This window comes from Triticum dicoccoides, chromosome 6B (genome assembly GCF_002162155.2).
Source record: "Triticum dicoccoides isolate Atlit2015 ecotype Zavitan chromosome 6B, WEW_v2.0, whole genome shotgun sequence".
Classification (NCBI taxonomy): Eukaryota; Viridiplantae; Streptophyta; class Magnoliopsida; order Poales; family Poaceae; genus Triticum; species Triticum dicoccoides.
The window spans coordinates 236126817-236146423 of NC_041391.1; the positions used below are offsets into that span (position 1 = coordinate 236126817).

At 43.9% G+C, this 19607-nt stretch overlaps 4 protein-coding genes across 6 annotated transcripts in view; all 4 read left to right on the top strand.

The window, feature by feature from the left end:
* The window catches only part of LOC119323574 (dehydrodolichyl diphosphate synthase complex subunit NUS1-like), an 8700-nt gene extending 1158 nt beyond the window's left edge, over nucleotides 1-7542 (top strand). Inside the window, exons 1-7 of one of the 3 annotated variants that reach the window (XM_037597272.1) lie at nucleotides 1-79; nucleotides 540-869; nucleotides 4851-4918; nucleotides 5051-5231; nucleotides 5350-5446; nucleotides 5625-5707; nucleotides 6952-7542. In XM_037597272.1, coding sequence (XP_037453169.1) covers nucleotides 563-869; nucleotides 4851-4918; nucleotides 5051-5231; nucleotides 5350-5446; nucleotides 5625-5707; nucleotides 6952-6959 — 744 coding nt within the window. In that variant the 5' untranslated portion in view covers nucleotides 1-79; nucleotides 540-562 and the 3' untranslated portion in view covers nucleotides 6960-7542. Of the gene's footprint in view, nucleotides 80-539; nucleotides 870-4850; nucleotides 4919-5050; nucleotides 5232-5349; nucleotides 5447-5624; nucleotides 5919-6951 lie in introns of those variants that run through there. The other 2 variants (XM_037597269.1, XM_037597270.1) reach the window with 2 other exon arrangements.
* A 127-nt stretch (nucleotides 7543-7669) lies between these two features.
* LOC119323576 (chlorophyll a-b binding protein 8, chloroplastic-like) lies at nucleotides 7670-9055 on the top strand. Its single transcript, XM_037597273.1, has 3 exons — nucleotides 7670-7885; nucleotides 8087-8148; nucleotides 8249-9055. Exons 1-3 carry the CDS (start codon nucleotides 7757-7759, stop codon nucleotides 8865-8867), a joined length of 810 nt encoding a protein of 269 aa, XP_037453170.1. The 5' UTR covers nucleotides 7670-7756; the 3' UTR covers nucleotides 8868-9055.
* A 304-nt stretch (nucleotides 9056-9359) lies between these two features.
* LOC119321069 (ultraviolet-B receptor UVR8-like) lies at nucleotides 9360-12416 on the top strand. The gene is made up of 4 exons (XM_037594918.1): nucleotides 9360-9868; nucleotides 10496-10712; nucleotides 10793-11105; nucleotides 11652-12416. Exons 1-4 carry the CDS (start codon nucleotides 9360-9362, stop codon nucleotides 12134-12136), a joined length of 1524 nt encoding a protein of 507 aa, XP_037450815.1. The 3' UTR covers nucleotides 12137-12416.
* Nucleotides 12417-14131: 1715 nt separating this feature from the next.
* Nucleotides 14132-18252, top strand: LOC119324682. Its single transcript, XM_037598453.1, has 4 exons — nucleotides 14132-15732; nucleotides 15829-16848; nucleotides 16940-17023; nucleotides 17112-18252. The coding sequence occupies exons 1-4, from the start codon at nucleotides 14254-14256 to the stop codon at nucleotides 18069-18071; spliced, it is 3543 nt and encodes a 1180-aa protein (XP_037454350.1). The 5' UTR covers nucleotides 14132-14253; the 3' UTR covers nucleotides 18072-18252.
* Nucleotides 18253-19607: the final 1355 nt, after the last annotated feature.

Genomic DNA, 19607 nt, shown 5'->3' on the forward strand with positions numbered 1-19607 from the left:
GAGTACCTTACCACCCCAAGCCTCTTACATCGATTCCCCGCTGTCTTCACCCGGACCGTGATCTTGGATATTGGTTGAGGTATGAGCCTTTTTTCATCCAGTGATTTTAGTTAAACCCCATTGACCTCGGACAATGCTTCGGTGCCTTAAGGCACCGAAGCTGTGTCCATTGACCTCCACAAATTCGGGGGCGTGCGGGCGCACACTCTAGATCTGCCCCTGTCACATCACGCCATTGCATAGCGGCACCATTTAAGGGCACGGGGATGATAATAAGCTTTAAAACTTGTTTACTTGTCTAATCGTAGCTGTGCCGCAATGCCATTCTTAGGCGTCATAATTTGCGTGGCTCCCGTTAAGGAGTCTTGGCTCTCTCTGGAACATGGCAGGTCCATTGTCAAGCTGAGTGCATCAGCCATGTTTTTTTTTCTAGCATTGAATGCATCGGATATGTTAATATCATGCTATTCCATAACCTTCATTTGGTAAAGTTACAGGAGACAACTACTGATGTCAGTAATTTCGTGTTGAATTTTCAGGGAAGTGTGTGTGTGGTACTTTTATGGTTGGCCAAATGCAGATATCTTGGCCATCCACGATTGTAGAGCTCATCTTGGGCCTGCTATGGCACCTCGTCCACCTGTTGGTCAGCCTCTTTGATTTGTGGTCGCATCTGAGTGATAATCTAGAATGCTATCTTATTTCGTCTGAGCTGCTGCCTAAGTACCAAGATCTTCATTTTGAGAGACTTAATTACGTGGGCGTTGTAGTAGATAGCAGAGAAGCAAATAATGTTTTGAAGATCAAGCAACTTTTATGGTGGTTATCGACTATTGGCGTCAAGTATGTAGTTCTCTATGACATTGAAGGTGTGCTTATGAACATTTGCTTTACATGCTTACTTGTTTGAGTACATATGATCTTATTCTTTTCAACTCTTCTTGGCCTATCCTTACCTAAGCATAGAACTCTTTATTTCTCAATATAATGTGGCAGAGTGCTTGCCTTTGACGGTGAGAAAAGAACAAGAAAAAACGAGTTTATTAACAATATGTGGTATTAATAACTGTGCGTTCTGCTTTATTTTAACGGTTTGCCCTTCAAGTCATCTTCCATAAATCTATGCCGTGGGAAAAACAGCCTTCAAATTTTATGTATTTTGCATGAAACTACTTTGAAACTCCGCCTATGTTGCCCAGGTAAAGGAGGAGGGTTGTGATAGGCTTGGCGAGCCAACATAAAAACTCAACCATTCCGATGGAGATGAAACCCAAAAGAACATCTTTGGGGCATAACCCTCTTAGCGATGTGCCATATCGGGACCCGGGTGTGGTGTTAAATGGGCAAGGGCCAGGCCGTCACCCCCTTGGTGGTGCACCGTACCTTGATCTGGATACGGTGATAAGTGAGCAAGGATCAGGTCGTTTCATCCCTAGTGGCGCTCTACATCGATGCTCGGGTGTAGTGAAAAATGAGCAAGGGTCTTCGCATTTGATTCAATGAGTGCGAAGAGTAAGAAAGCTAGCCGAGCCAAGTAGGATCTGCTTAGGTCGCTGGAACGTAGGGTCTCCAATCGGTAAGTTATAGGAGTTTGTTGATACAACGGTGGGGAGAGGCATTGATATCCTTTGTGTCCAAGAAACCGAATGGAAGGGACATAAGGCGAAGGAGGTGGAGGATATCGGCTTCAAGCTGTGGTACACGGGGACAACTACAAACAAGTATGGAGTAGGCATCTTGATCAACAAGAGCCTCAAGTCTGGAGTGGTAGACGTCAAGAGGCAAGGGGACTGGGTTATCTTGGTCAAGCTGGTCGTTGGGGACTTAGTTCTCAATGTTGTCAATGCGTATGCCCCAGAAGACAATGAGAGCACCAAGAGGGAGTTCTGGGAAGGCCTGGAGGACATGGTTAGGAGTGGGCCTATTGGCGAGAAGCTCTTCATATGAGGAGACCTCAATGGCCATGTGGGCACATCTAACACAGGTTTTGAAGGGGTGCACGGGGGCTTTGGTTATGGCAGCAGGAATCAAGGAGAGGATGTCTTAAACTTTGTTTTAGCCTACGACATGATCGTAGCAAGACCCTCTTTAAAAAGAGAGAATCCCATCTATTGACTTTCTGTAGTGGTTAACACTAGCCATATTGATTTTGTCCTCTCGAGCAGAGAAGACGAACGTGCTTGCCTAGATTGTAAGGTGATACATGGAGAGCGTGTTGTCCCTCAACATAAACTTCTGGTAGCGGACTTTCGCTTCCGGATATGTGTCCAACAAGATAAGCGCGCCAAAATCGCTAGAACGAAGTGATGGAAGCTCAAGAGGGAGGCAGCTCAGGCTTTCAAGGAGAAGTTTATTAAGGAGGGCTCTTGGGAGAAAGGAGATTATGCAAACAATATGTGAGGTCAAAGCGAAGCTAAAGACACTTGATGGTGGAACGATGATTTCCAGAAGGCTATTAAGGAGAAGAAAGACTGTTTCAGACGCCTATACCTGGATAGGAGTCCAGACAACATAGAAAAGTATAAGGTGGCAAAGAAGATTGCAAAGCAAGTTGTGAGCGAAGCAAGGGGTGGAGCGTATGAGGACCTCTACCAGTGTTCAAACATGAGGGAAGGCGAAAGAGAATCTATAAGATGGCCAAGATCCGAGAGAGGAAGATGAGAGATGTCAACCAAGTCAAATGCATCAAGGATGGAGCAAATTGACTCCTGGTGAAGGATGAGGAGATCAAGAATAAATGATGAGAATACTTTAACAAATTGTTCAATGGAGAGAATGAGAATTCTCATTGAGCCGGACAACTCCTCTGATCATACCAATAGACATTTTGTGCAACGAATTCAAGAGTCTGAGGTCAAGGAGGCTTTAAAAAGGATGAAGTAAGGTGAGGCGACGGGTCCTAATTGTATCCCAATTGAGGTGTGGAGATGCCTTGGGGAATATTGACAGTATGGCGAACTAAGCTTTTCAACCTCATTTTCGGACAAACAAGATGCCCGAAGAATGATGAAGAGTACATTAGTACCAATCTTCAAGAATAAGAGAAAAGTTCAAAGTTGTACTAATTATTGTGGAATTAAGCTGATGAGCCATACAATGAAGCTATGGGAGAGAGTGTCATTGAGCACCGTTTAAGAAGAATAACAAGCGTGACAAAAAATCAGTTTGGTTTCATGCCTGGGAGGTCGACCATGGAAGTTATTTTCTTGGTACGACAATTTATGGAGAGATAGAGGTAGCAAAAGAAGGACCTCATATGGTGTTCATTGACTTGGAGAAGGCTTGTGACAAGATACCGCGGAATGCCATGTGGTGGGCCTTGGAGAAACACAAATTGCATTCCTCATGTACGATAATGTTGTGGCAAGTGTTCGAACAAGTGATGGAGACACTGATGACTTTCCAATTAAAACATGACTTGCACCAAGGGTCAGCTTTGAGCCCGTATCTTTTTTGCTTTGGTGAGGTCACAAGGGATATACAAGGAGATATCCCATGGTGTATGCTCTTTGTGGATGATGTGGTGCTAGTTGCTGATAGTGGGACGAGGATTAATAGAAAGTTAGAGTTGTGGAGACAGGCTTTGGAACTGAATATTAGGCTTAGTAGAACTAAAACTGAGTACATGAGGTGCAGTTTCAGTACTACTAGGCACGAGGAGGAGGAGGTTAGCCTTGATGGGCACATGTTACGTTAGAAGGACACGTTTCCATTATCGGGGTCCATGCTACAGAAGGATGGTGATATTGACAAAGATGAGCCATTGAATCAAACCTGGATGGATGAAGTGACGCCAAGCTTCAGGCGGCCTATGTGACAAGAGAGTGCTACAAACACTAAAAGGCAGGTTCTATAGGACGGCGATTCGACCGGTGGTGTTGTATGGCACAAACTGTCGGCCAACTAAAAGGCGGCATGACCAACAGTTAGGTGTAGCAGAGATGTGCATGCTGAGATGGATGTTTGGCCACACAAGAAAGGATCGGGTCCAGAATGTTCATATACGTCATAGAGTTGGGGTAGCACCAATCGAAGAGAAACTTGTCCAACATCGTTTGAGATGGTTTGGGTATATACTCCCTCCGTTTTTATTTACTCTGCATATTAGAGTTGACTGAAGTCAAACTTCGTAAAGTTTGACCAAGTTTATAGAAAACAATATAGACATTTACCGTAATAAATCTATACAATGTGAAAGTACATTCAATAATAAATCTAATGTTGTTGATTTGTTATTGTATATCTTAATATTTTTGCTTATAAACTTGGTCAAAGTTTGTAAAGCTTGACTTTGACCAAAGCTAATATGCGAACTAAATAAAAACAGAGGGAGTACAACGTAGGCCTCCAGAAGCACCGCCACATAGCGGAAGGATAAAGCATGCTGACAATGTCGAGAGGTCGTGGTAGACCAAACTTGACATGGAGGAGTCCGTTAAGAGAGACTTAAAGGCCTGAAATATCACCAAAGAATTAGTTATGGACAGGGGTGTGTGAAAGTTAGCTATCCACGTGCCACAACCATGACTAGGTTTCGAGATCTTATGGGTTTCAACTCTAGCCTACCCCAAATTGTTTGAAATTGAAAGGCTTTGTTGTTGTTGTGCATGAAACTACTTTGGACAATTTGAGTTGTGCATCAGATACTGAAAGGAGAAAATAACTAAACCTGGAACCTTTATAACATCCAACTAAAAAGGAAAGGGAACATGTCTCCAAACGCAGATCCTTAACATAAATAAGCCAAGATGAGTACCATGTTTCCTGTTACTTCTCAGTTTCCTTGCACTGACTATTGCACAATCAACGGTGCAGAGAGATATGTCTGACCATTCGACAATGCTCTACAGGAGTACTGAAGGAATGGCTTAAACCTGGTATCGAAACCCCAAGAGATGAGAACTCAAGAACTAATTTAGTAAGTTGCTTAATGCAGAATTCTGTTGGTCCATTTGCTGTCTAAGATATGGACTATGGTAATCTTTGTCTGTTCGTTGATTAGTATATTTATCACTCTTATAACTATTATGTCATCCATGTGAGCCTGTAGGATCTTAGTGCACATGGGGGGATGACTATAGAGTGTCTTTCTGGTTCTGATGGCAAGGAAGGCATTGCTAAAGCAGCAAACTTACTGTGCTCAGACTTCTGCAATCGCAACACTCATGGGCATAATAAAGGTGACAATGCATTTACAGAAGCTGACATGGTTTGTGCACTGAGAGCAGTAGGTAAGTTTGGAAAAATTATCTCCTCCCAGTTATTACATTTTACCATATTCATTTCTCAGTTAGGAATTTGTACATTGCAATTCTGGAAGAACACTTACTGTTCCAATCTTTTCGTTAGGTAGTGGTGGGCCAGAACCTGATCTTCTTCTTGTGTATGGTCCTGTTAGATGTCATTTAGGATTTCCTGCATGGAGATTACGTTTCACAGAGATTATGTAAGTTTTTCTTCCATTTACACAATTCTCACTAGTTTCCATGCTCAAATCACATTCAAAAATCATTCCACCTGAGGGTAAGGGGATCATGTGCGCTCACTGGTTTATGCTTATTGTACATTACTGAAGTTACTTATTTTCTTTTACTACTAAAATATTATTTTTATTGTGTGTGCAGGCATATGGGCTCGCTGAAATCAATGAAATACGGTTCTATTGTGAAAGCTTTGCATCGATTCTCACACAAATATCAAAATTATGGTAACCCCATATTTCAGCTTGGCAATTTCGACTGTACTGCAACAAAACTCTTTAGTTTTTACCTTTACCGTAGGTTACACAAAATATTCTGTACTTGAAGTGTACAGGCATGTTAGCAAGATTCAGTTTGTAACATTTTGTACATGTACCTTAAGATGCTTACATAATAGGAACTGGTGAAATTGATCAGTGCTCCATACTTTTTTTTTGTTATATTTCTGCCAGCCCTGTCAAACAAATATACATAGAAATGTTTAGTGTCATTTCCAGGGGTTTGGAAATACACAAACGCACAAGTGTAATTAGAAACTGTGGACATCAGCTTGGCCATCAAGCTTAAACAGGAGAAACTAGAAGCTACATCAGGCAGAACTCAAGTTTGATGACTAAAACAAACCAAATAGTTTGTATCAAGAAACCCCTCGGCAGAAACAAAGATGCCAAGAAAAGGAAAACTACCAGAACATATCAACCCGCAAATCCACACTTCAATGAAGTCTGTTCAGATGATTCAGGTTCTACTAGTATTTTAGCTTACCACTGCCACCAACATTGTGTTTGTATTCTTCAGTAATTTTTCCCATCACCACATCATTGGCTTAATCCTATATATACTAGAGTTATAAAATCCGAAAAAATCCTCCTCCAAAAAATCATATAATTTCTCATCCTCCATAACTCCGTACATACTACAGATAGACCAAATGATCTTGACATCCTCCCATGCCGCCAATTTCCAACAAAATCCATCAACCTGTCACAGTCTGAATGGTTGATTACATGTCCCTAAGGGTAATGTTTGGATTTTGTGACCAAAGTGTACCGTATACATTGTTTGCCCATGATTTTTTTTAATATATTTTTGGACAGTTACCAACATTTTGGCATGCCAATGCTCCTTTGCCAATTCCAGTTCATTTTTTAGCCAATGTTGGCCAACACACGGGGAAGCAAAATCTCAACAAAAAAAAAGGCTAGCCAGCCAATGTTTGGCAGGGCAACCTTAGGCATAAAGCAAACACACCAAAGTGTTTGTGCCTCTAATTTGCAAAGATACTCCATACCAAGTTCTGATATCTCTTTTTTTGGAGGCATTGCACTGTCATAGTTTTTCATAGGAATTTCTTGTATTAGTGGTCTTCAGATCTGATTAAACAACAGTGCCATTCATAAGTATCAGAATCTGGTTCGTTTTTAGTAAATTGTATTATCACCTTAACTAACTATAACCTTTTGTCTATCAGGTAAATGAGAGGAGACAAGAAAGCCACCCATTTTGTTATGTAAAATGTGTACTTCTGGAGCGAGCTGAAGTTTATTAACTACAATATATAGTCTTGGCGGATACACTGTGCTTCCTTTTTGTTTGGATCAAATGGGTTACCTGTAGAACATACAGGTACAAACCTCATCCAACATATTTATCTTTTCATCAGAATGTAACAGACTGGCAGCACAATGATTGTTTTGTGGAGAATTAAAGATCCAATTGTCTTTACCTTGTGAAAATTCACTTTGGTCTCGTATCACCGCACACAATATTAACCGCCAAAGTATATATTTGTATTAATTTATTGAAGAAATTTGATGATTTAGTAATCCGAAAGATCCCCTTATCCAGATGGTGATACATGATAGGCTCATATGGGCAACCATGATATCTCATATCCCACTGAATGCATACTCTCTAGCCAGACACAAAAATTGCAACTGTCTGTGCTGTCCACAAGCTGCTGAAAAATCTTAGCCAAGGGAATGCAGTTAAGCAGCCTCAGCTGCTGAGAGGCCAGGTGGCAGCCCCCTTATCCCAGCGCACCCGCCACATGGCGGGCTTCTACTGGGTCCACAGATGCCCTCATCCGCTGAGGCTCCACCTCACATCGGAATAAGATTTCCCTGACCCCACCCCCGCCCAGCCTCAGGCGCACGTTCCTCTCTCCTTTTGTAGCAGTGGGTGAGTTTTGGAGCACACACTTTCATCTCAGTCTGTACCACACACCACGCCTGCCTCATCTCTCGGAGCAGCAGCAGGAGGAGCTTGCAGGAACAATGGCGGCCCAGGGTCTTCTCTCTGGGAGGCAGCTGCTTGGGAGGCCTCTGCAGTCTTCCATCTCCAGGTCGTCTTCCTCCCGGAAGTCCGCCTTCGTCGTCAGGGCATCGTCCAGCCCCCCTGCCAAGGTCAGTTCGACTCTAGCCATGCGGCATGTTTTCTTCTGATCTACTCCCTCCGTTCGGAATTACTTGTCTCGAAAATGGATGTATCTAGAACTCAAATACGTCTAGATACATCCATCTCTGCGACAAGTAATTCCGAACGGAGGGAGTAATTAGAGCTGGCTGGAGTGGCTACTAACTTTCTCTTTTGTTCTTCTCTTTCAGCAAAATGACAACAGGCAGCTGTGGTTCGCGTCCAAGCAGTCCCTCACCTACCTGGACGGCACGTAAGTCTTGGCGCCGTAACATGTTACACCTGGTGTATGTATGTTGGCAGTGTGGCAAAGAGAAGCTGATTTTGGAGGTGTTGGGTTTTGTGCCTTGCAGGCTGCCCGGTGACTTTGGCTTCGACCCCTTGGGGCTGTCCGACCCGGAGGGCACCGGCGGGTTCATCGAGCCCAGGTGGCTGGCCTACGGCGAGATCTTCAACGGCCGGACGGCGATGATGGGCGTGGTGGGCATGATCGCCCCGGAGGCCCTGGGCAAGGTGGGCCTGGTGCCCCCGGAGACGGCGATCCCGTGGTTCCAGGCCGGCGCGATCCCGCCAGCGGGCACCTACCAGTACTGGGCCGACCCCTACACGCTCTTCGTGTTCGAGATGGCGCTCATCGGCTTCGCGGAGCACCGGCGGCTCCAGGACTGGTACAACCCGGGCTCCATGGGGAAGCAGTACTTCCTGGGCCTCGAGAAGTACCTCGGTGGCTCCGGCGACCCCGCCTACCCCGGCGGGCCCATCTTCAACCCGCTCGGGTTCGGCACCAAGAGCGAGAAGGAGATGAAGGAGCTCAAGCTCAAGGAGATCAAGAACGGCCGCCTCGCCATGCTCGCCTTCCTCGGCATGTCTCTGCAGGCCATCTTCACCGGCGTCGGACCCTTCCAGAACCTCCTCGACCACCTCTCCGACCCCGTCAACAACAACATCCTCACCAGCCTCAAGTTCCACTAGGCGAAATCCATCCGATCCGATCCGAGCATCGTCGTCCTGTGCATGGTACCCGTCGTCGTGGGAAACGTGAGCGTGCGAGAGGTATATATGCGAGGGTGGGTGTAAAATGTAAATTTGTACGCGTGCTGCGTGCATGCTTGTAATATTTATATCGTGCTATGAAAATTAGTGCATTGCATCTCTCATCATCTTCACCAACGTCTGTGTCTTTCTTTCCCCGCTCCTCTTCTGGTTATTGTACGTGCATTTTTTGCATGGTAATACGTGTCTCATTTATATCATAAAGGTCATAGTACAAACCACGTACAAACCGATCTGAAAAAACTGAAAAGACAACAAACGCTAGTGGCTGTATCTTTTTTATAATTCTCATAAATAAAATGGTTATTTACAAATGAGAAATTTTAAAGCTACATGTGATTTTTCTGTCAAAATAAAGTGAATTGTTGCTGTAAAAACACACGTGAATTTTGGGAAAAGGTTTATCACAGGATGCAAGCAAATCTGAGTGGCTGTGGCTGTGGTTTCTTCTATGCTTACTGTGACGAAGTTCTTAAATCGGGCCGGGCCAAGAAACGCGTTGGAATTGGGCCAGCTTTTAACCGGTCCAGGTTAGATCATCCGCGACGCAGCCGTCGCCGTCTTCTTTCGTCTCTCCTCGACGGCTGCCCTGCTGCCCAGATGCTTCCCCTCCTCCGCGCGCGCCCCTCCGCTTCCCGCCTCCGCCGCCGCTTCCTCTCCGCGTTTGCAGCGGGCGGGACGCCTCCGCCGCTGCGCTCCGGCGTAGTGTACGCGTTCGGTGACAACAGCCACGGGGCCGTCGGCCAGCCTGCGCCGGCCGCGGACGTCTACGTCCCCACGCCCGTGCCCTCCCTCCCGCCGTCCGTCGATGCGGTCGCAGCCGGACACTACCACTCCCTCGCCGTATCCTCTGCCGGGGAGGTCTGGGCGTGGGGGCGCAACGAAGAGGGCCAGCTCGGCCGCGGGCTCCAGGCCCCGAGGTGATCTAACCCTCCTCCCCATCTCCTCTGCCCTTCGAGGCGAGTCAGTATATGAATTGAACTAAATGAGTTGGTGTTACTTACCTATATCAATTATACCCATTGCAATTTTACTGAAGTCTGCAGAGTATCATGATTCATGATAGGGGTTATGTATGCCAGTATAAGTTCATGCCAAAGCGATGAATTATTTATTCCAGTATAAAGCACCATTTCTTTCTGGCCCAGATAATGAGCAACAGTGATGTGCTTGTTCAGTACTACCAGCATAACAAAGATGCTGAAGAATGGCTCACATAACGTGGTCACTTCTTTATTGAAATATAATAACGTGGCCACTTGCTGATGTATGCCGCACACGCACACCTTGCACTGCTTTCAGTTTTCATATTGAGTCTATTCTGATCAGAGCATTCAAACCTTAACATGGAAAGCAAGCATCAACCATACTGGTATGATGCAACCATATTTTTCTTGCCCATGCTAGCCTTAAATAAAATACTAGCCAATGGCATGAGTTAAAATTGTAGCTCAAAACCTCAACTGATTATTTGTGTTATTCATAGGTGTTATTTAACACTTACCAAGTGTATAGGTGCAATGCTTTACCATTCTGCTAAATGACAGGAATACTTGGAGCAATCCAGAACAGGTGAGAGGATTGGAGAATGTTCAAGTTCGAGCTGTATCCGCTTCAGGTGTTGTTTCCGCAGCAATTGGGTGCGATGGCTCGTTATGGGTATGGGGGAGATCAAAGCGTGGCCAACTTGGGCTTGGCAAGGACATTGTGGAGGCCACAATGCCTTCTAGAGTGGAGGCCCTTGCTGGTTACGATGTTCTTAAGGTGATAACTTTTGCCCTGAAATGAACTAATTGGATGTTGCTCACTAGTGAGGCAATGGTTTAATGAAGCGAAAATGGTAGGTATCATTTGGATGGGGGCATGCCATGGCACTGACAAAGGATGGAGGGCTGTTCGGTTGGGGTTTTTCAGAAAATGGAAGGTTAGGAGATATGGGTCAAAGTACCGAAGCACCTTCTCCACAAGAATACATTGGGAAAACAAGGGATAAGTATTCGAGTTCAATGTTGGAGGCTGTTGAAAAGATGGTTGCGGACAAAATTCGGAGCGAAGACAATATGCCCATCATCTGGGAACCTTCTCTTGTTCATGAAGTGACTCATCTTGATGTGTCTGATGTTTCCTGTGGACTTGATCATTCCCTAATTCTCTGCTGTGAGTATTTCTTTTCACCTACAAAATTGAAGCTCTTATGCGCACTTGCTATGCATAATGTTTCTGTTGTACTTATTTCTCTCTCTCTCTCTCTCTCTCTCTCTCTCTCTCTCTCTCTCTCTCTCAAGGTAGTAGTGTTTAATAGGACTTAGGGCATTGTTGCGTCTGCATATTTTTTTTAGTATTCACAATGAGTTCGAACTTGGAAATAGCAGCTTTATATTTTTCAGAAATGAATAGTAAATATATATTGCCAATTTGCATCAGTTTTTTCAAGCACCAGCATTCTTTCCGACTATTCTTATTTGATTCGTTCATTGTATTAACATAGAAAACTAGGAGCTGGGCCGCTGTGAAAGCATAAAAGTCTTGTGCATGTAGTATGACGGAGATTTTTTTAATGCATGAGCACCAAAAACAGAGATAGGAGTGCACAGCTTTGGACAAATGAACAACAATCATCTAAAACTGTACCTTTTGGGGGGTGTCGGAGTTTTCAGTTCCGTTATATTTATATTCCTCTCATGTGATTTACGCATTAACCAGCTAATGGCACTGTACTGAGTGGTGGAGACAACACTTATGGACAACTTGGTAGGAAGTCAGGCTGGGCCAAATTGCTTCCTGTCGACATAAGCTACATCCCATTCTCTTTGTCAGCGAGTGCTGGCCACTCGCTTGCTCTGTGCCATATATCAACCAAAGGAACTGACAATGTTAAAACTGGTGTCCTATCATGGGGATGGAACTGCAGCTCCCAGCTTGGACGACCTGGTCAAGAGGATGCCCCAGCACTAGTCAACTATCTGGTTGGTGAGAAGCCAATAACAGCCGCAGCTGGCCGTGTTCATTCCATTGTTCTCATGTCGAACGGAGAAGTTTGGGCTTGGGGATCTGGACGAAATGGCAGACTAGGTTTGGGCAGCTCAATGGATGAGGCAGAGCCTTGTCTCATCGATACCTTGGAAGGAGTAGAGGTCTTACAAGTCGCCACAGGGATGGACCATAATCTCATATTGGTTAAAGAATAGGCTGGGCTGCTTCTTTAGGGAAGGATATTGATTGTTGCAATAGTCATTGGAACAGTTTTGCTATCAACTGGATGCGATCTTCAAACATAGTTATGAACTTATGATGCTAACTACTACTCACACGCTTTCAAAATTGTGTCTGCCACCTTCCACTTCCATGTAATGTTTCCCATGTATTTATGCTCGTCCATCATGGTAAATATTTGTGTTGGCATCATCTCTGGTGGTGATACTGGAGTTTGACGGGTTTTTTGGTCTTGGAAGGGAAAATGTTTAGATAGTTCATGTGCATTCCCAGGCTTCCTCCTGTGCCATTCTTTAGCTTGTCTGTTTACATGTACATACGTTTTAATCCTATTGCGAATGTTCTACTGTAATTTGCTAACATCTCGGCTCTCCAATGGACTAGTAAAAGTAGTACCGTTGGTTTGTTAAAAAAAATCTAATCATGTAATTCTTCTACATTCAAAAGCTTTAAGTAAGCAAACTCTTAGATATCCAGAAAATTGTGTTTTGAATTGTGTAATAAGCACTTTCCTAGCATAAGAAAACATTTTTAGAAGGTGGTGTTGTATAGTGATAAATTTTGAACTTTGGTATCTTTTTTACATTGTTGTTGTTTGTGTAATTATTTCTGAACATATTGCCACAGCTAGTGATGTCCATCAAAATTTGAGAGCATAGCCATTAGCTCAATTCAAAGACCATGGAGATTTAACTACTTGCCATGCATAGTACTCCCACCATTAATAATTACTTCCTCTGTCTCAAAATGTGGTGTCAAAAAATGTCTTACATTTTGAGACAATGGGAGTATATTGCATAATTTTGATTGTCCAACTTCAAGTTTTGACAAACAATAAGCAAATGATATGCATGTTACTTGACAAAACATCAATAGAATTGCGATTCTATTCGACAATGTTTTCTTTTCTACTCCCTCTGTAAAGAAATATAAGAGCGTTTAGATCACTAAAGTAGTGACCTAAACGCTCTTATATTTGTTTACGGAGGGAGTAGTTGCCATTTGTAACGGCTAGCAATGCATTCTTTTCTTGTTTGCGACGACTAGCAATTAATTTGGAAAACAAATTCATGATCAAACTTTAAACTTGACCAATAAAAATGTGCTTGTACTTTTGAACAAAGGAGTAAACAAAGTGCAATCTGTATGCTCTAGAAAAGAAGTAACCTAAGTTTTATTTTTTTGAGGAAAAAGTAACCTAAGTTTCTCATGGGAAGTAGGGGTTCTTGGCAACGATAAGGCCCAACAAGCCGGGTAGCTATCCCTACTTCGAACCTAGTCCAATTCCCTGTGGAGTAAAATGCATTAGTGCACCCTAAACTTGCTGGTTAGGACCAAAACGGTCCTCAAACTCTGAAACTGTACTAGTACGGTCCTAATACTTGTTCATACGGTGCTCATACGGTCCTCCAATTTGATTCACAGGTCCTGGCGTACCTGAAACATACGAGTTCGCTGTACAGAGGCTGGCCACGTCAACGTGGGGAAGTAAACTTTGTGTTCGGCCCCACTAGTCGTACAGAATTTCCCATCTGCCCTCATCTGTACGAGACTCGTTCTCTTCTTCCCCTGTTTCGAGTCAGGAGCAGGGACGCGAACACGCGGTGGAAGGGACGGTTGATCGGCACCTCTGCCGGTCCATGCGAGCAGCGGGGACGGCGGAGGAACGCAGGGCCGCACTGCAGTAACTGCAGGCGGCGGTGCACGGCAGCGATGGTCGGCCCTGTACAACGCCATGAGAAAGGGGCGGCGCCCTCGTACGGTGAGTGTCAAATTTCCCACATAGCTGTGAAAATTTGCCCCTGAAAAGTGTTTTCCACTAGATTAGGCAGTTGTTTAGCGATCCCCCATGATTTATGCATTGATTTGGTGGCATTTGACGTACATTAGGCTAGGGTTTACATATTTGTAGGGTTTATCTCAAACTGAATGTCTCAATTAGTTCAATTTTGCTCTTTTTGCAGCGGAAGACAGTGACTTTTTCACTTTGGAGTTCGTTCATGGAGGATTTTTCCATGGCAGTGGAAGAAATAGAGCCTATCTGAATGGGAAAAAGACTTGTTATGATTTTTGTGAAACTGGGTGTGTATGCATGAAGATGTTTGAAGATTTGGTAGAGCATATTGGGTATGAGACGGCTGGTAGGGTTTCCATGTACTGGTTGCTACCTGGCTCTCAATTGAATGAAGATGGTGCAAGGCTATTATCGAAGGAAGAAGAAGTTTGTATTGACATTGTGAGAATGGTAAAAGGAGGGCACCGATACTTGATGATTTTTCTGGATCATGGAAACAGCTACAATGGTGGACGAGGATCAGCGTGGGATGCCGTGGTTGGCACTCCACTGACATTTTTACCTCCTGTTATCAGTCCTAAGAAGAAAATCATGGGTGATGTCAGTAGTGAAGAGCAGAGCACAGTGGATGGCAGTTATGTTGACGTCAACACTATATGTGAGGCCAATGAATTTGCAAGCAATGAGGAAGTTGTTAGGTTGAGGCCAAGAGCAAAGCAAGGTGATGTCAATGAAGAAGGATGTGACGGTGATGATGATAGTGAAGATAGTGATTATGTTCCCGAGATTGTGGACAGTGATTACGATTTGGAGGATGGTGATGAGGACTTGGTGCAGGAGCAACTACATTCTGTTAGTGATAGGAAAGGGAAGCAAGTGGTTGAGGATTGTAACTCTGAAGATGAGAAATTAGAAGCCCCGGAGTCAGACGAGGATGAGATGAAGTTCAATTTCAAATCTTTTACGGCAGAAGATATGCATGATCCAAAGTTCCATGTGGGTCAGCTATTCTCATCAGTTGATTTGCTAAGAAGAGCAATCAGGGAGTATAGTGTGAAAGAGAGAGTGAGCATCACATTTCCCAAGAATGATAAAAGTAGGATTGGAGCTAAGTGTGAGGATGGATGTCCATGGTATCTTTATGCCTCATTGGACAAAAGGACAAATTCAGTTATGGTGAAAACCTTCAACAGTGTGCATCACTGTAGCAAGAAGTGGCAAGTGAGGGCATTTACTGCCAAGTACATTGCTAACAAGTATGTGGAGAAAATAAGAGCTAATGAGAGGATGACCCTCAAGGGATTGGCAGCACTTGTGCAGGAAGATTCCAACATGACAATTAAAAGAGGGAAGCTAGGGAGGGCCAGAGGACTAGCTTTCAATATTATATATGGAGATGAAATAGCACAATACAACAAGTTGTGGGACTATGCAAATGAGCTGAGGAGATCCAATCCAGGAAGTACATTTTATTTAGACCTTGTTGAAGATGGCCAGTTTGAGAAATGCTACTTTTCCTTTGATGCTTGTAAGAGGGGTTTCCTATCAGCTTGTAGGCCTGTTCTTTTCCTCGATGGTTGTCATTTGAAGACACAATATGGAGGCATCCTACTTAGTGCAATAGGAATGGATCCCAACGATTGCATAATTCCTATTGCACATGCAGTGGTTCAGAGAGAAGATACAAAGGCTTGGAGGTGGTTCTTGACAACTTTAAAGAAAGATCTTGGTATTGTGAACAATGATCTTTGGACTATCATGTCCGACAAGCAAAAAGTGAGTGTGTCTTACCTAATTTTGAACATTTTCATATTGTACATGGGCTGCATTTAAATATTATTAACACTTTCTTTATGAATTTACTTATGTCAGGGTCTAATAAAGGCAGTGAAAGAACTGTTTAGTGGTTCCCCACATAGATTTTGTGTCAGGCATCTTTGGCAGAATTTCAACAAAAATTTTAAAGGTGAGGCCCTCAAAAACCAACTCTGGAAATGTGCTAGAAGTAGTACCGAAGGGAAATTTAGACATAACATGAATGAGATGTTAGTTCTAAACAAAGAGGCACATGATTGGCTAGAGGAGTTGGACCCTCCAACATGGGTTAGGGCATTTCAAAATGAATTCCCAAAGTGTGATGTCTTGTTGAACAATAACTGTGAGGTGTTCAACAAGTATATATTGGATGCAAGAGAAATGCCTATAATCAGCATGTGCCAGAGGATTAAAGGACAACTAATGGGAAGAAATCATAGCAAGCTGCAAGAGGCCTTGAAGTGGCCTGGTACTATATGTCCAAAGATAAGGAAAAAATTGGACAAGAATGTGGAATTTGCTAGAACTTGCTATGCTTCACCAGCTGGATTGGGAATCTTTAACGTCAATGATAGAGGTGTAGACTACGGGGTCGATTACCAGTTGAGGAAGTGCAGCTGTAGGAGATGGGATTTGTCTGGCATTCCATGCAGCCATGGAGTAGCTGCTCTTAGATATGACAAAATCAATCCAGAGGATTATGTTAACTCATGTTATTCTATTGCAACATATCGCAAGGCATATGAAAACATTATTATGCCATGTCGAGATATTAGTGAGTGGAGCAAAATGAATGGCAGAACTATCGCACCACCACCATTGGTAAAGCAGAAAGGAAGGAGGAGGAAGAACAGGAGAAAACAGCCAGAAGAGAAACAAGGGAAAAAAGGAGTAAAAATTACAAGGGCAGGGGCAATAATCCATTGCAGCTATTGTGGAGTTGCTGGCCATAACATTGGTGGTTGTATGGACTTCAAATTAGGGTTAAAACCAAAGAAAAAATCTGAAAGGGTCAGAGTGAGGGCAGAGCCTGATGTTTCCTCCTCCTCGGATGAGGAAGAAGCAGTTGTCACTCAGGTGAGGCCCTATATCTAGCTTCATGATCTTCATTATGTTACTAATTATATGCTTCAACATGTAAAAATTGCCATGCTTTTACTGTTTGTAGGAACAGAATCAGCGGACAGAAGGTTTAATTCAAGAGCCAGTACATTTGTATCAGCCTGAGATAATTAATATTTTAACACAGGAGGTACTTATAGTAATTTATTTTCATTACACATAGCAAGTTCATGTACAAATGTTTCATGTATGATCCTCAAAATTGAGTTATATTTCAGAGAGAAGCAAGCCAGAGGGAAGCAAGCCAGAGGGAAGCAGTCCATCAAGGTCCATTACCAAATTCTGTTTTCATAGAGGAGCACATCATGTCTCAGCCACCAGTTATCCCTACTACTGCAACAAAGGAAGGCAATGTTCACAGGAAAAGAGAGGTTCTAGCATTGGCAAAGCTGAGAGCCGCAGCTGAGAAAAGAGAAGTTGCAGACCTAGCAAAGTTTGAAGCAGCAATGGCAAAGTTGAAAGAAGAAGAGTACAAAATTAAGCTTGCAGCTCAAAAGAGAAAGGAAGAGCTGGAAGCTAAGAAACAAGCAGCTGAGGAAAAGAAAAAAACTATACTAGAGGAAAAGAGACTTGCTGCAGAAGAGAAGAGAAGAGCTACTGAGGAAAAAAAGAAAAAAGCTCAAGAGGAGAAACTTGAAATGGCAGAGAAGAAAAGGCAAATGATGGATGAGAGAAAAAGAAATGCAGAGATAGAAAAACAAAAGAAGGCCGAGGAGAAGAGAAGGATTGCAGAGGAGAAGAAAATGATTGCAAATACAAAATACCAGCAGGAGGAGGCAGCTTTTCTGATACATCAAGCAGAGGAGTTTGAGAGGCAGGAGAGTTGGAGAAAATTTAAGGAGGCTGAGGAGGCTGCAAGGCAAAATGCTTGGGAGCAGCAGAACAATCAACAAGACACAACAAGGAATGAAGAATGGGAGCTGAGAAAGAGGATAGCTGAAGAAACAAACAAGAAAGCCATGGATGACCAAATGGCAGATCAAGTAAGGAAGCAAGCCGTGTTGGAGGAACAAATGAAAGAAAGAGCTGCAGGAACTAGTTCAAGGATCGAGGAGGCAAGATTTAATCCTTGTGTTGTTCAAGGAAACAAGACAAAGAAAAAAACTGCACCTACCAATCAGAACATGACATGTTTTAAGAAACCTAGAAAGGTTAACATGTTCGACGAATTTAGGTAAAGGGATGTGAAGTTTGGAATGATCTTCATCTCTTTTTGTGTTTCTGCTTATGATCAGGTGCAAAACTTGTAATGGCAATGTTTTGTTTATGATCATTGTGCTGATCATGAAGTGTAAGAGGTGTCTTCTGATTAGGAAACTACTATTGCAGACCATGTGTTATTTATACTATGGAACTTAATTACCCAGTTTTTTCAGCTGCAAAAATCATGTTTATGTGTGCTTTAATTTGTGTGAATCTCTTGTTTCTGAGCTTCAACACTTTTTATTCTCATTCAGCAAATGCTTTATATTTTAAACAGTGCATTGTGCCAGTAGCGGTCTGTACTGTTATTCTATTCCAGTTCTATAAACCAAAATGCAGTCAACATCGTTGATTTTGTTTCGCCATTTACATTTAGCAAGTATTGTTCATTTTCATGCTAAAATTTCACAAAAATCTAGTTCAAATAAGTTCATTTCATTTCACTCATAAACTAAAATCACAAGTTGCTCCATACATGCAACAACTGGTTTACAAAAGCCATAGCAACTTGACACACACAAGTACATGATCTTCATGCACTGGACACAGAAACAAACAGGACACACACTTGATGCACTCCTCAAAGAGCATCACCTGAGCCGTCATTGCCATCCACACTACCCAGCATTGTGGTGAACTAATGGGTCGTGTTGCACTTGTCTGACGACGGGAAGTATAGCGACAGGTCACCTCCATGCCCACCTCTGCGGCAGGACAGTGCACTTCTTCTCCATGGCCGCCAAAAGCGCTGAGCGTCACCGCTGAACTACCATCGCCGACAGCCGTCGCGAGCACCAACGAGCTCATCCAGGGAAGCCGGCCGCGGAAGGAGAACGTGGCCGGTCTCCGGTCGGAAGCACGGCTGACGACGGGCGGGGCAGCGACGACTACGCCCGACGGGAGAGACGATACGAGGCTGCCGCCCTCGCCTGAGACCGAGCTCACGGTCACGCTCGCGCCACCCATGGGTGCGGGAGTCCGGCGAAAGGAGGTATTTGGGGCGGCAGTGTGGCGCCGGCTACGCGAGTACGGCGGCGGATGGAGGGATTTGGGCGCCGCGGGAGTGTGCAAGGGTTAGGGATTTGAGAGCGTATTGGGGATTTCTGCCCACCGGAGACCAAGTCAACTGACTAGTGGGCCCTACGAACGCTGACATGGCCAGCCCAATACGCTCTGTACAGCGAACTCGTATGTTTCAGGTACGCCAGGACCTGTGAATCAAATTGGAGGACCGTATGAGCACCGTATGAACAAGTATTAGGACCGTACTAGTACAGTTTCAGAGTTTGAGGACCGTTTTGGTCCTAACCAGCAAGTTTAGGGTGCACTAATGCATTTTACTCATTCCCTGTGACTTCCACCAGCCAACCACACACGCTCCTACAATGCTTCTCGTTTCCTCCCTGCCCCGCCTCTGTTCTCATCGACCGACGAGCAGCACGCTCGCCGCAGCCCTCCAATCCTGTTACTGGCCATATGCGTTCTAATAAGCCGTCCCCAACCCAACTTTC

What these genes read in the sequence shown, in the direction of transcription:
- LOC119324682 (XM_037598453.1), top strand. Translation starts at nt 14,254, where the DNA reads ATGAAGATGTTTGAAGATTTGGTAGAGCATATTGGGTATGAGACGGCT. An exon ending in TCATGTCCGACAAGCAAAAA is followed by an intron (nt 15,733 to 15,828) that starts GTGAGTGTGTCT and finishes TACTTATGTCAG; the next exon opens with GGTCTAATAAAGGCAGTGAA. An exon ending in AAGAAGCAGTTGTCACTCAG is followed by an intron (nt 16,849 to 16,939) that starts GTGAGGCCCTAT and finishes TACTGTTTGTAG; the next exon opens with GAACAGAATCAGCGGACAGA.
- LOC119321069 (XM_037594918.1), top strand. Translation starts at nt 9,360, where the DNA reads ATGCAAGCAAATCTGAGTGGCTGTGGCTGTGGTTTCTTCTATGCTTAC. An exon ending in CGCGGGCTCCAGGCCCCGAG is followed by an intron (nt 9,869 to 10,495) that starts GTGATCTAACCC and finishes GCTAAATGACAG; the next exon opens with GAATACTTGGAGCAATCCAG. An exon ending in CTGGTTACGATGTTCTTAAG is followed by an intron (nt 10,713 to 10,792) that starts GTGATAACTTTT and finishes CGAAAATGGTAG; the next exon opens with GTATCATTTGGATGGGGGCA.
- LOC119323576 (XM_037597273.1), top strand. Translation starts at nt 7,757, where the DNA reads ATGGCGGCCCAGGGTCTTCTCTCTGGGAGGCAGCTGCTTGGGAGGCCT. An exon ending in CGTCCAGCCCCCCTGCCAAG is followed by an intron (nt 7,886 to 8,086) that starts GTCAGTTCGACT and finishes CTTCTCTTTCAG; the next exon opens with CAAAATGACAACAGGCAGCT. An exon ending in CTCACCTACCTGGACGGCAC is followed by an intron (nt 8,149 to 8,248) that starts GTAAGTCTTGGC and finishes TGTGCCTTGCAG; the next exon opens with GCTGCCCGGTGACTTTGGCT.